The following is a 15000-nucleotide window of genomic DNA, read 5'->3' as shown; positions in this document are numbered from 1 at the left end:
GAACACATACACAGCTTAACGTCATGGCTGTGTTGTTGAACACATACACAGGTTAACGTCATGGCTGTGTTGTTGAACACATACACAGCTTAACGTCATGGCTGTGTTGTTGAACACATACACAGGTTAACGTCATGGCTGTGTTGTTGAACACATACACAGGTTAACGTCATGGCTGTGTTGTTGAACACATACACAGCTTAACGTCATGGCTGTGTTGTTGAACACATACACAGCTTAACGTCATGGCTGTGTTGTTGAACACATACACAGGTTAACGTCATGGCTGTGTTGTTGAACACATACACAGCTTAACGTCATGGCTGTGTTGTTGAACACATACACAGCTTAACGTCATGGCTGTGTTGTTGAACACATACACAGCTTAACGTCGGGAAAGTTATACATGACTGTCCCACCCAGGTGATAATACAACTCATGTTGGACAGGTGTACAGTAAGTTGATTGAGTTGGATACTGTTTCTCCCTCACATTTCCTCGCATTTCTAGTTAATTGAAATAAATGTCATGCACATTTTTTTCTACAGGCCTGGTTGACTAGTTTCATAAGACATTTTGAAGCTACTGAAATGATCGATTATTTATATGGAGAAATCCCATCATTTAACATGCATCTCAATGCTTCCCACGTCTCCTCTCTTATAGTAACCATCACTAACGTGCCTATTGGACAAGGACGGTTTGGGGAGGGGCCTAGCGAAAGGCTAATTCTAACTCATTATACACATGAACCGCTTCAGCCCCGCCCCCCTTCCAGTCAAACGTTTCAGCCCCACCCACTTCCAGTCAAATGTCTGAGCCCCGCCCACTTCCAGTCTAATGTTTGTCGTTTTGGGAGTGAAAATGAATTGGATCTTTGGAGAAAAGTAAAACAAATCAGCAACATCTCTCTCTCTCTCCTATAGGCCCAGAGGAGGAGAGGCGAGGAGAGGGTTACCTCGTACCTCCTCTGCTGAAGTTCTCCCGCAGCCTCTCCATGCCAGACACCTCGGAGGACATCCCCCCTCCCCCGGCCATCTCGCCCCCCTCGCCCCCCGCCTCCTCCTCCTCCGCCGCCTACAACTCGGACTCGGGCGTCGGCGTTGGCCCTGCGATGCAGGCCACGCCCACCCGGAGCTACGGCTTCGCCCAGAACTCGACGGCCGTCAACGCCGTGAGCGCCATGACGCGGGCGACAGACGCCGGCACGCTGCGGCGCGGCTACTACCGGCAGAGCTCGGAGCAGTTCGAGAGCACGCGGCTCCGCGGGGGGCGAGCGCACGTACCCGAGAACCCCTACTCGGAGGTGGGGAACCGCTCGCTGTACGTCCCGGCCAAACCGGCCCGAAGGAAGGGCATGTTGGTGAAGCAACCCAACGTGGAGGACAGCCCTGAGAAGGCCTGCCGTCTCCCTAAACCCAACCCCTCAGGTGGGTAACCCTAACCCGCCTCCCTAAACCCAACCCCTCAGGTGGGTAACCCTAACCCGCCTCCCTAAACCCAACCCCTCAGGTGGGTAACCCTAACCCGCCTCCCTAAACCCAACCCCTCAGGTGGGTAACCCTAACCCGCCTCCCTAAACCCAACCCCTCAGGTGGGTAACCCTAACCCGCCTCCCTAAACCCAACCCCTCAGGTGGGTAACCCTGAACCTTTTAGTCAGTCAGCCATTTTGACTATTCATTCATTCTGTCGTCTTCTCGTGTTCTCACTGTTCTGTTTTGTCAATGCCGGATTTTAAATAAATGTGTAATATGTTTGTAAACTTTTGATCTGACTTTGTGTCCTTTTATTATGTTATGCAAGCCGACCCGGAACTCTGAACCCCCCCTTCCCCCTCAAATGTGGTAATCTGGTTCTCCAAATTGGAGAAAGAGTTTTTCATGAATGTTCAAAGCTGTTTAATAATATTTCTTCAGTTAACCTTTAATCCCTGTTTCCGACTGTCATTTCATTGGTTTTCACTCACTCATTGAGCTCCTCATCTGAATCTGGTACATTTTCTGGTTTATACGCAGTCAATTCATTTATCTTCATACACCTTTATCATTAGTTATCCTTGTGCAACTTGTTACAAAAACACTGTATGATTTTACTGTTAACAATGGAAGAACTGATTGTGTCCAGTTAGCTCGGAAGGTAGAGCTCTTGCCTTTCCAACACAAGGCCATGGGTTCAAATCCGGGCACCGCCAACTCAGTGTATGAGTCTTCAACTATAAAAAAACCGACCCTGTCACCATTCCATGGTCTTCTTCTTCTCAAGTTTAGTCTTCCATGTTTCCATGGCTTATTGTGGCTTATTATTATTACTTATTGCCTTCCGGCTTCGTCCTGCCTCATCGCTGCTTGTAGCGGTTTCTTTCTAGTTATTAATTATAATGATATTGTCGCCCCCTGCAGGGCCCACAGAGCGGACCACCATCGCCATCCCCACCATCATCATCAAGGAGCCGTCCACCAGCAGCAGTGGGAAGAGCAGCCAGGGCAGCAGCATGGAGATCGAACCCACCACGCCGGAGCACCCCGCCGGGGGGGGGCTACGGCCGGAGGACAATCAGTCCTCGCTGGCCAACCCCTTCGCCGCGGCCATCGCAGGGGCGGTGCGGGACCGCGAGAAGAGGCTGGAGGCCACCAGGAAGGGCTCGGTGTCCTTCCAGGACATGGACATGGAAGACGATGACATGACGGGTAAAAAAGTTAAAAACTAAACGATAACAACCCCCAGATCACTTTGTTGTTTCTAGTTTGTAGTTTGTTTTTGGGCGGGACTGGGGCCTGGCGTCGTCATGAAAGGGGGCGGGACTGGGGCCTGGCGTCGTCATGAAAGGGGGCGGGACTGGGGCCTGGCGTCGTCATGAAAGGGGGGCGGGACTGGGCCTGGCGTAGTCATGAAAGGGGGCGGGACTGCGACGCTCTATAGCATTTGATTCTGTGTGCATATACTATGTTGAGCCATCATCACCGGGTTAAATGTGCACCCCCCGCTCCGACAGGTCCCGCTCCGACGCCTCGTCTCCGCCAGTCCAAGTCCATCGACGAGGGCATGTTCAGCGACGAGAGGTTCCGCAAGATGATGGCGCCGCCCCCCGCCGCCGCGCTGCTCCTGGGCCGGCCGGTGGGCGGCGGCAGCGGCAACGTGACGGACTTCAGCAGCCCCGAGCCCACGGTGGTCCGCGAGCCTCTGCACAGCCGCACAGGACACTACCCCAACCTGGACAGTCCCGTCAGCCTCCCCGCCACCTCCCCCAAGTCCTCCTACTACAGCACCAACAACGGTATAGCGTTATGCAATGATCACGGCCGCTGTAATGTACTGTAACTGTACAATGATCTGCTCTATAGCCCATCACGCCTGCTGTAATGTACTGTAACTGTACAATGATCTGCTCTATAGCCCATCACGCCCGCTGTAATGTACTGTAACTGTACAATGATCTGCTCTATAGCCCATCACGCCCGCTGTAATGTACTGTAACTGTACAATGATCTGCTCTATAGCCCATCACGCCCGCTGTAATGTACTGTAACTGCAAAAACCTCCTTTGGAAATAGGTTGTCAAGCATGACCGACTAGCGGACACAACTCAAACGGCGTCTTTTAAGGTTTTATTGTCACGCGTGCACACACACACACACACACACACACACACACACACACACACACACACACACACACACACACACACACACACACACACACACACACACACACACACACACACACAGGACAGCACTTTCTACTTGCAGATTAAATCGCTGATGTACCATAATCTAAAAGTAAACAAACTGAAAATGATTAACGTCAGACCGGTGGCCATTTTACCCAGAAATAAACGCATTCACTCATCAATGTCCACAGGATGGCGCTATAGAAGGCCACATATTGTGCAAGGAGGATGGCGCTATAGAGCGTCGCAGTCCCTCCCCCTTTCAGAACGACGAGTGGCCCAGGAAATGAAATGCAATGCATTTCTCCCATAGGATTTTCTTTAAGTATTTATTTAAAGACGGTTAAGCCAACTCGGACCGTGACAAATCATGACAATGAACACAATGTTTTGGACCGATCAAATAATTTATAAGAAGAAAAACAAAACAAATAGTGTTGTCTCCTGCCTTTATTTTCTTCTTTCTAATGATTTGATCGGCCCAAAATATTGTGTTCATTGTCATGATTTGTCACGATCCGAGCTGGCTTTGTCCGCGGCGTAACCGTCTTTAAATAAATACTTAATGAAAATCCTATGGGAGAAATGCATTGCATTTCATTTCCTGGGCCACTCGTCGTTCTGAAAGGACGCTCTATAGAAGGCCACATATTGTGAAGGTATTTCTTTTAGTATTACGTCACTACAACGTCGTGTTACCATAACAACAGGTCATTCTGCTACAGGTACCTACCTCCACCCGGTGACCGGCAAGCCCTTGGACCCCAACTCTCCGCTGGCGTTGGCGCTGGCGGCACGCGACCGCGCCATGCGGGAGCAGAGCCACGCCCAGAACCAGAAGGAGACCCCCGCGCCTCTTCCCCCAAAGGTTACCCAAATGGTATGGGATTGTTTTTGTTCGTTTTTTGAAGTAAAATATAGATTTTATTGCATACATAATGTTAGCGTTAGTGATGTTAGTGATTAACGGCAACAAATGTAATAAATCAGGAGAAGAATATGCAACGACGTAAATCAGTGCCGTTCATTATGCATTTCCAGAAAGTATATGGAAGGCATCAAATTAATTCTCACTAGGGAAATAATCAAAACGGGATGTATAACGCAGGAACTATTATATTAAGGTAGCTATAATTTCATATTCGTAGCACAAGAAAGCCAGTGGTCACGTGACTTGACACATTTACGCCCCCCCAGGCCCCAACTTGTCACTTTTAGCAGGACCGGGAAAGTCTGACGTTCTGACAGTCCTGCATTAAGTGACGAGTTGGGGGTGAGAAGGTGTTGGACACATTTTAAGACAAGAGACCTGGGACGTGTGTGTGTGTGTGTGTGTGTGTGTGTGTGTGTGTGTGTGTGTGTGTGTGTGTGTGTGTGTGTGTGTGTGTGTGTGTGTGTGTGTGTGTGTGTGTGTGTGTGTGTGTGTGTGTGTGTGTGTGTGTGTGTGTGTGTGTGTGTGTGTGTGTGTGTGTGTGTGTGTGTGTGTGTGTGTGTGTGTGACAGAGCTAAATGACGAGCGGTGACAGGACTGCATGTTTATTTCAGCGATGTCTAAATGTTTTCTGCAAGTCTTCCTCTCCGCTTTCATCTGTCCTAACCTTTATAGACTGAACCTGATGCAATCGCACACACACACACACACACGCACGCACGCACGCACACACACACACACACACACACACACACACACACACACACACACACACACACAAGCATGCATACGCGTTGTATACACACGCACATATCGCCGCTGTCACGCAGAAACATCGTATCTCTTCTCCATATCTCCAAATATTTGGTAAATTGGTCCCCTATACTTCATCATAGTGTTTCACAAAAGTGGTAAAATTAGCAGCTATAAACTCATTTTTGAGTGGTGCAACCACTCCAAGGAACAGCAATGTCCGTGTTCACCTATGTGTTGGTTCACCTACCTATGTGACGTTAATGAGCACCAGTATGACTATGAATACCAGTAGGGGCGCTGTTGTGCCAGAAACAGAGAGAGCGAGACAGCACTGTTGCGACTGTTGGGCAACAGTGGCAAGAGCATTTTGTCTATCGTTTCAATTAGTTTTAGTTAGTTTTGTAAACACACAATACAGTTTCAGTTATGGTTATTTATTAATTTATTTTAGTTTAGTTAGTTTAGTGTTTTGTTAGTTCTAGTATAATCTACTATAATAACCTTCCTTCCCCCCAAAGCAGCCTGAGTGTCAGTCCCTCCCCCCCAACGCCGCCTCCTCCAAACCCGACCTCAACCAGCCGCTGTTCATCGACACCAAGCTGCGCACGGGCATGGAGGCGGGCTTCCCCCTCGCCACGGCGGCGGCGCCCACCACCAGGGGGGGCTCTGGGCGCGCCCACGGCACCCTGCGCCGCCAGATGACGGAGCAGAGTCATCTGGACGGGGGGCGGGAGGAGCGCCAGCGGCAGCAGCAGCAGCGCCACCCGGTGGTGGAGGAGAGGAAGAGCGCGCCGGCCGACGGCGGCCTGCTGATGGTCCACACCAAGGAGGACGTCAGGGACGGCCCCTCGGAGCTGAGAGACCCCAACCTGAGACCCCTGATGACCTCCGACCCCAACCTGAGACCCCTGATGACCTCTGACCCCAACCTGAGACCCCTGGGTTCGGAGCTGAGAGACCCCAACCAGCCGGCGGTGGAAAACGTAAGTATCAAATGCCACAATTATGTCTGTTTATGCCTAAAAGTAAAAGTCCAGAATTCAAAATTTACTTGAGGGGAAAAGTACAAAAGCATTGGTATCAAAATGTACTATAGTATATTGTCCCAGACTCTGAATTGCTTTATTTCATCACAATCTATGCCCGTCGTCCATCTAAATGTTATAATATAGATACACTTTTTTATTGTGTAATGCAACCATTAATGTATTAACCACTTGATCAACGTAGCATCCCTGTTTCGGGAAATGTCATCGTAGACGGACACTAATTCTGTCTTTCTGAAATTACGCCCTCTCCCCTCCCTCTCTCTCCCCTCCCTCTCTCTCCCCTCCCTCCCTCCCTCCATCCCTCCCCTCCTCACCCTCTCTCTCCCCGCCCACCTCTCCCCTCCCTCTCTCTCCCCTCCCTCCCTCCCTCTCTCCCCTCCCTCTCTCTCCCCTCCCATCTCTCCCCTCCCCTCCCCTCCCTCCATCCCTCCCCTCCTCACCCTCTCTCCTCTCTCCCCTCCCTCTCTCTCCCCTCCCACCTCTCCCCTCCCTCTCTCTCCCCTCCCTCTCTCTCCCCTCCCTCTCTCTCCCCTCCCTCCCTCCTCTCCCTCCCACTCTCTCCCCTCCCTCTCTCTCCCCTCCCTCCCTCATCTCCCTCCCTCTCTCCCCTCCCTCTCTCTCCCCTCCCTCTCTCTCCCCTCCCCTCCCCTCCCCTCCCCTCCCCTCCCCTCCCCTCCCCTCCCTCCCTCCATCCCTCCCCTCCTCACACTCTCTCCTCTCTCTCCCCTCCATCCTCTCCCTCCCTCCTCCCCTCCCCTCCCTCCATCCCTCCCCTCCTCACCCTCTCTCCTCTCTCCCCTCCCTCTCTCTCCCCTCCCACCTCTCCCCTCCCTCTCTCTCCCCTCCCTCTCTCTCCCCTCCCTCTCTCTCCCCTCCCTCCCACTCTCTCCCCTCCCTCTCTCTCCCCTCCCTCCCTCATCACCCTCCCTCTCTCCCCTCCCTCTCTCTCCCCTCCCTCTCTCTCCCCTCCCTCCCACTCTCTCCCCTCCCTCTCTCTCCCCTCCCTCCCTCATCTCCCTCCCTCTCTCCCCTCCCTCTCTCTCCCCTCCCTCTCTCTCCCCTCCCCTCCCCTCCCCTCCCCTCCCCTCCCCTCCCCTCCCTCCCTCCATCCCTCCCCTCCTCACCCTCTCTCCTCTCTCTCCCTCCCTCCTCTCCCTCCCTCCTCTTCCTCCTCCCAGCCGGGGAGGCGGAGCATCGCCCCCGGAGTGGGCGGAGAGTCGCTGGACGAGCCCGTCAAGCTGCCGTTCCGCATCCCGCCGCCTCCGCTGGCGTCGGTGGACATCGACGAGGGCGAGTTCGTCTTCTCGGAGCCCCTCCCCCCTCCGCTGGAGTTCGCCAACAGCGTGGACATCCCAGACGACGCTGTGGCCCACATGCTGCTGCAGAGGCGGAACGGAGGGGGCGGGGCCCATGCCCCGCCCCCCGTCAGAGGAGGAGGCGTGGACAACTGCCTCCCGCCCGGTACGCCCAGCGTCATTAATACCTCATCATCTGATTGTTTGTGAGGCCCCTCCTAGGTCCAGCTGTGAGGGTGTGTGTAAACACAAACATTGACAATGAATGAATGGCCATATTTGAGTGTTTGTGTAAACACCAACATTGAAGACGAAGGTGATGACACAAATTGTGATTGGCCAGAATGAGCTGATGTTGATGATGATGTGTGATGAGAAGAGCGCCGCTCACTTCACACGGGTGTGATTTTCATTTTTTTTTTTTATTGACCTTTATTTAATCAGGGAAGACCATTGAGAGCACGCTCTCTTTTACAAGGACGCGCTGAGAAACATGATCACACATGCAGATAATCTGATTATGACATCATCATGTGATTATGACATCATCATGTGATTATGACATCATCACTTTATCACAACCAGATGGAGTTTCATTTCTCTCCAGTCCAAAGGCCCTTTAATATGATGACATAATATAATTACGTATCCCTGTGATTATGGTAGACTAAGCCATCTTTACTGTTGTTGTCTTTCACCGCGGCATGCAACTTCACTAATCTCCAGGCTCCAGTCAAAGTGTGGATGGAGCTGTTCTGTTGCCAATTCTATCATGCCCTCTCTTTTGAAAGTGTCTGTGGTTCCTTTTATGTCTTGTTTTTACTTTTCAAAGAATCCAAACTCAACTTTAAAATAATCAAAACTCCACGGGTCACAGACAAAGTCAGAGAGATAAGGATGAGGCTGGTAGGGCACTGCGTCAGGCACCCAGAACTTGCACCAAGTAAATTGGCCCTATGGGAGCCAACCCAGGGTAAAGCCAGGTAGGGAAAGAATTGTACCACAGGCATGCTGCAGACACTGCAACACTGCAGAGCTCAAGAACCTGATGTCGGATTATAGGAAATTGTGGAGGGCAGCGATCCAGGAATTCCGTTGGCTAGACCTCAATCTCGCAGCAACTATGGCATATAGACACATACAAAACACCTGGGGGTCTATTAGAGTAAACGTTAACTCCATAGACACATACAAAACACCTGGGGGTCTATTAGAGTAACCTTAACTCCATAGACAACACCTGGGGGTCTATTAGAGTAATTTTAACTCCATAGACACATACAAAACACCTGGGGGTCTATTATAGTAACGTTAACTCCATAGACAACACCTGGGGGTCTATTAGAGTAACGTTAACTCCATAGACATGCACATACAAAACATATCACGTCTTTAACGTCTGTGTGACACCAACAGGCTACCCTCCCCACCCCCCCACCCCCGACATGGACCTGGGCGGGACCACCCAGGGCGACTCGGGCATCGAGGAGGCGGACTGCGTCAGCCGCAGCAGCGTGGGAGACCCCCAGCACAACATGGACGCCACCAGCACCGTGTCCAGCATCTCCACGCTCTCGTCCGAGGGGGGCTTCTGCGACATGAGCGCCCTGGAGGGCCTCTACGGCGTCCCCCCCACCGACGGCGGCGGGCACGCCTACCTGGCGGAGCGGCCCCCCGTGCCCCCTCCCAAGCCGCCCAAAGCCGCCAAGTCCACGGCGGTCATCATGAGCCGCACGGCGCTCTACCACCACGACATGGCGCTCATCGAGGAGCCCCCGGAGCCCCCCTCGGCCTACGGCGTGCCGCCGCCCCAGGTAGGACGTCTTAGGGAGCCCCCCTCGGCCTACGGCGTGCCGCCGCCCCAGGTAGGACGTCTTAGGGAGCCCCCCTCGGCCTACGGCGTGCCGCCGCCCCAGGTAGGACGTCTTAGGGAGCCCCCCTCGGCCTACGGCGTGCCGCCGCCCCAGGTAGGACGTCTTAGGGAGCCCCCCTCGGCCTACGGCGTGCCGCCGCCCCAGGTAGGACGTCTTAGGGAGCCCCCCTCGGCCTACGGCGTGCCGGTAGGACGTCTCAGGCCGTAGCACTCGCCGTAGCACCTGCCCTAATAATAATAATAATAATAATAATAATAAAACTTTATTTGTATAGCACCTTTCATGACATGAAATGCAGCTCAAAGTGCTTTACAGAACAATGGAGGAAAAAAAAAGAAAAGCAAGGCAACGACAATAAAAAACAAGCAGGGGCACGGTGGCACAGTTGGTAGTGCTGTCGCCTCACAGCTAGAAGGTTCTGGGTTCGATTCCCGCTCGGGGCACTGTGGGTGTTTCCTCCTCCGCGTCATCAGTGCCCATACCCGAAGGCGGGGTTGGCGAAAGGGCCTTTCTGTGTGGAGTTTTCATGTTCTCCCCGTGTCCCCTAGGGTAGGTATACCTCACAAAAACATGCAGTAATCCTGGTCTCTAAAATACCTCCCCCTGGCCAGCCGGAGCGCCTGATGGAGGGGAAAGGAACTGGTTGGAATAACGTGTTCCTTCCACGCGCTACGTCCAACCAGGGAAACTCCCCCCTGTCAGGTGTAAAGGAGCAACTTGGACACTCAGGCATGAAGGGAGCACGAAGTTAAGTCCGTTGCTCTCCCCAGGTTGGCGGAGGGTGTGTAGAGCCCAGGATCACAGTAGATGATTGACACAGGGGTGAAAAATGGGTTACAAAATTATGTAACTTAGATATAGCATTTTATGTAGACCCAGCACAGTGTATACTGTATACTCATGGTTTCATTATATAGATATTATATTACATAGATATTCCACTATCGTTATTGTCACTCGAATGGTTGGCAATCGGCCACTTAATGGTGTTCCTGTACATGGAACATTATTATTCTATATTTCAGAATCATAATAATTCTGTTTTGCCTTCAGGCTTCGTAAACAAAACAATAATTCTGTTTGGCCTTTAGCCTTCATGAACAAAATACATCTCTCTCTCTCATTAGACGATCATAATTAATTCAAATCTCTTGCTTCTGGGGGGGTTCCTGGAACAACATATTTTCAGATGGCGAAATACAGATAATTCCCGGGGTTCCTTGACGTGAAAAAGGTTGAGCACCACTGACATAGAAACATAGGTTTTTCCGAAAACTGTTTAGAAAACTCTTTTGTCTTCGAACCGGCCTCAGGTCTAAATGTGTAATAACCCCCCCCCCCCTTCCCAGGCCCCTCCCCCGCCTCCCCCCGGATCGGACCCCCCGCGGACGCCGGGCGGCAGCGCTCCGAGGACGTCGTCCAAGCTGTGGGGGGACCAGCAGCCCCCCGAGCTGCGCAGCCCGCCCGGCACGCCCGACCCCAAAAACACCGTCATCACGGAACTCAGCTCCATCCTTCAGCACATGAACCACCGCCCGGACCGGTCGCCCAACCCGCGGGACGGCCTCAACTCTCCACCGGGGGGCGCCACCACCCCCAGGGGAGCCTTCGGAACCAGGTAATTCATCCGATGGAAGGTTCTAATGCTTTTTGCCCTCGCAGGATTATAGATAGAGCCTACTTTATTTGTCCTTTCGGAAATTTGTTTCGTGCACAGCAGTCATCAGGATACAGAAAACATATACAAACATACAAATCACACAGTACATTGACAATAAAGAAACGACGCCAACAGTCATGTAGTTCCAAGAGGCATCACATCACACTTTATGCACGGAACTGAGACGGTACCTGCTTGTTCATAAGTCCTATACTTATAGGAACAAACGATCTTGAGGCCCTAGCCTGCAGGGAAGGTATACCATGTACCGTCGCCCTGAGGGTAACAGATGGTATTGGCTGTGTAACGGGTGTGTGTTGTCCCTGGTAATAGCTTTCCCCTTCCTGAGTACCCAACGGGTCTCATACATTGAGGTCATACTCTCAAATCGTACCCCAGCTATTTTGCTGGACACGCTGATGATTTTATGGAGTTTGTTCTTATTAACCAATGATAATGAGCCATACCAGGAAACTAAATATCAATGCACTCTCCACAAAGGATCGATGGAAAAGTGCCAAAACATTTCTTTCCACGTTATACTGTCTCAGTCTGCGCATAAAATGCAGCCTCTGCTGACCTTTCTTATAGATGGAATGAGTGTTGGAATTCCATGTCAGCTTGGAATCAATCCTCCACAATCACTACCCCATCCCCACCAATGACTATTTCCTGGTGTGCATATATATTGAAATTTTATTTCCTTTAGAGGATAGCCCCACGAGATGTATCATCTGGTTTTAGAGGGGCTCCTCGGGCACAACACAATGAATACAGTACATAGAGGGGGTCCTCGGGCACAACACAATGAATACAGTACATAGACAAAACAACACATTAAACATGTCGCACGAGCATGAGCACCAGTCCTAAAGTAAAATATGACCTCCTTTGTTTTTTTTTTTATATTCAGCTGAAGGAAGTTACTCCTGCACCAACCGGCAAACTCATCCACTGTTCTTCGATAACTTATCTCATCATCCAGACCGACAATAGCTGTGTCGTCTGCGAATTTAACAATACAGGTGTTGTCTGACTCACTCCTACAGTTGCTTGTGTACAGCGTGAACAATACCGGTGAAATCACGCTCCCTTGCGGAGCCCCCCTGTTGGTCGTAATGGAGAGAGATATTGCTTTATTCACCTTGACATGTTGTACCCGCTCAGTCAGGAATGACTCCACCCACCTGATGATATTGGTGTTAACATCCATATCAAAGAGTTTCCTCATCAAAATATGAGGTCTCATTGTGTTAAACGCAGAGGAGAAGTCTACAAAGAGTACCCGAGCATATCGTTTCTTTTCAGGTTCATCTATGGTAGTAGATCTTATTAAGCATAAGAAGAAGAGCGTCATCAGTGCCCCTCTCCTTTCTATATGCAAATTGCAAGGGGTCCATTTCAACTAAGGAGGTTATTTAAGATAATGCGCTCCAAGCTTTTTATTAACAGTGTTGTCAAGGCAACCAGCCGATAGTCGCTAAGGACTTTGGGATTAGTTAAGGATTTTGGGATTATTATCACACTATTTGTATTTACTGTACCATATTATATTTATACTCAGTATCTTTGTGGTTAGTATTTGTACTCAGTATCCTTGTGGTTAGTATTTGTACTCAGTGTCCTTGTGGTTAGTATTTGTACTCAGTATCCTTGTGGTTAGTATTTGTACTCAACGTTACTTTAGCCAGCATGACGTTGCACATGAACTGTATATAACATAATACTCTCTAACCATGCCTTCGGCCTGGTGGAGACAATTCATTACTCACCTAATGCCACGGAGGTTGCATGTTTAACGTCATTCCAAAGTGTGTACAAGTGACAGATGCATGGTTTACATGTCGTAAATATATGAACTTTGGCTAAAAGCTTGTGTTTGATCCACGTGGGTTTCTTGTTTACTTGGCTAGACTAGCGACTACACTAGCTTCCTCTTCAAAATAAGAGCCACTAGTTTTATTTTTACAAGTCTACTTATAGGACATAGATAGACATTTGCAGTACGTTCCACCATGCAGAGCTTCTTGGACATTTTGACGAGTAACGTACTGTAGCAGAATGTTGTGTCAGGGACAGGGTTCCCTGTCCCCAGCGATAGCGGCCCCAGCTCTTATTGGTACGCAAAAGCGCCTCCATGCCTTTGATCTGCCGTGCCAGCATGCATTTTGACGATGCATGCGCACTGGCGCAACACGTCTGTGCACCCCCTGCAGATATATGGGAGGCTGGCATTCACAGCACCCACTCTTACCCTATGTTGTTGGTTGAACAGGGTCCCCCACTATCTCTGTCTCTCTCTCTCTCTCTCTCTCTCTCTCTCTCTCTCTCTCTCTGCATAAGGAGGAAATAAAAAAGATGGTAAATTATTCAGAGCTGTCATACATTTTGCACGAGCGTTTCCCACATCCCTCCTCATCACAGCGAGAGAGAGAGAGAGAGAGAGAGCGAGAGAGGCGTGTGGCGCTCTGCTCCACTCCACACAGGGACAGAGGATAGATTTGTGTCCTGTGGTCATGCTCTATAAGTGAATAAACTGCACAGCGGTCGGTCCAACATCTCAGGTAAATTGGACAGAGAGACGGTGTCTCTAACATTCTTGTCATGTTCATCTTCTCTACAGCAACGCTCACTGGAGATAATGATCCACCTACTTTTACTACCCACGTTTTTTTGGAAATCAATACATTGCTGTGCCCAGCAATGTTTTGCCTTCGCAGCCTTTTCTCAAGGCCGTCAAAAACGCTTGTTTTGATTAGATCGTACTCTGTGATTTAGATTCAGAGATAGGGGGTCTTGAGCCCCAAGAGACAGCATAAATACATACAGTTCATAGTACAAAAAATGATTATCCTACCCACAGTGTGCAAATATATCAAGAGGTTCAAGTATAGTACAGTATTGCACTCTCCCTTCATAAGGTCTTCCCCGTTCCCCCCAGTAGAACAGTTATCTGTTATTATACAACAGGTCGTTTCGAGGAAGCAATCTGATTGGTTGAAACAGCCTTCTAGCCGTGGTTCAAACGAGCACCACTCCACACCTAATCAAAACAAATAATTCAGCTGCTCTGTTCTCCCAGAGCGCAGCAAACTCAGTGGCTAGGCTAGCTAGTTTCTTGAGACATTTGTGGTCATAGTGACTACATCTGTCATTAAAAGAATATGTTTTTTCAGCGATTTTCTTAGTTTTAAGGGTAACTGTTGTATAATTGCAATATTACACTCGAGGGTGTGGTTTAACGTGATTATTGCCACGACAGTGATGCGGTCAGGAACGAGACCTATAGTCGAGTTCCGCAAGCATCACTGATGCTTATCTCGTGTAATATTGCTTCATTGAGTGCTTTGATTGAAAGTGGAACAAAGGAGAATGTATATCTGTTGAGCTTACAGTATATGGTGACCTGTACCGTCTGCCAGATGGCATCAACTCATATTCTTTATGGAGGATGTGGTTTGGGTCTCGGGTGATTTTGAAGCCCTGCTTCCTCACTGTTCTCTCAAACAATTCTTGAGGAGATAATGGGGGCTTCATACGCATACCTATGATCTTCACAGGCCTCTTGACCATAGATATTATAAAACATAGATGCCTCACTGGCCGTTGCAGTTAATTGGAGCGACGTGTATCCCAATGAAGGCGGAAGTGCAGTGCTGAAGGCTTCTTTTTTTTTTTACAGTCATGACAATACATTACAATACAAAACAAGACAAACAAACACAAACAACACAGTTATTAATACAACAATAGAACATCAGAGCCA

At 50.0% G+C, this 15000-nt stretch overlaps 1 protein-coding gene across 1 annotated transcript in view; it reads left to right on the top strand.

Moving 5' to 3' along the window:
* LOC308314911 (SH3 and multiple ankyrin repeat domains protein 2-like) overlaps positions 1-15000 on the top strand; it is a gene marked incomplete at its 3' end in the record, with an annotated part of 151079 nt that overhangs the window by 126814 nt on the left and 9265 nt on the right. The window contains 8 exon segments of the mRNA XM_080762720.1: positions 927-1430; positions 2402-2689; positions 2995-3276; positions 4395-4549; positions 5875-6339; positions 7584-7866; positions 9117-9760; positions 10924-11192. Coding sequence (XP_080618846.1) covers positions 927-1430; positions 2402-2689; positions 2995-3276; positions 4395-4549; positions 5875-6339; positions 7584-7866; positions 9117-9760; positions 10924-11192 — 2890 coding nt within the window.

This window comes from Protomyctophum bolini (genome assembly GCF_963924005.1).
Source record: "Protomyctophum bolini genome assembly, chromosome: 1".
Taxonomy (NCBI): Eukaryota; Metazoa; Chordata; class Actinopteri; order Myctophiformes; family Myctophidae; genus Protomyctophum; species Protomyctophum bolini.
Note: the sequence above shows the minus strand (reverse complement) of the source record. Positions and strands in the feature narration are given on the sequence as shown.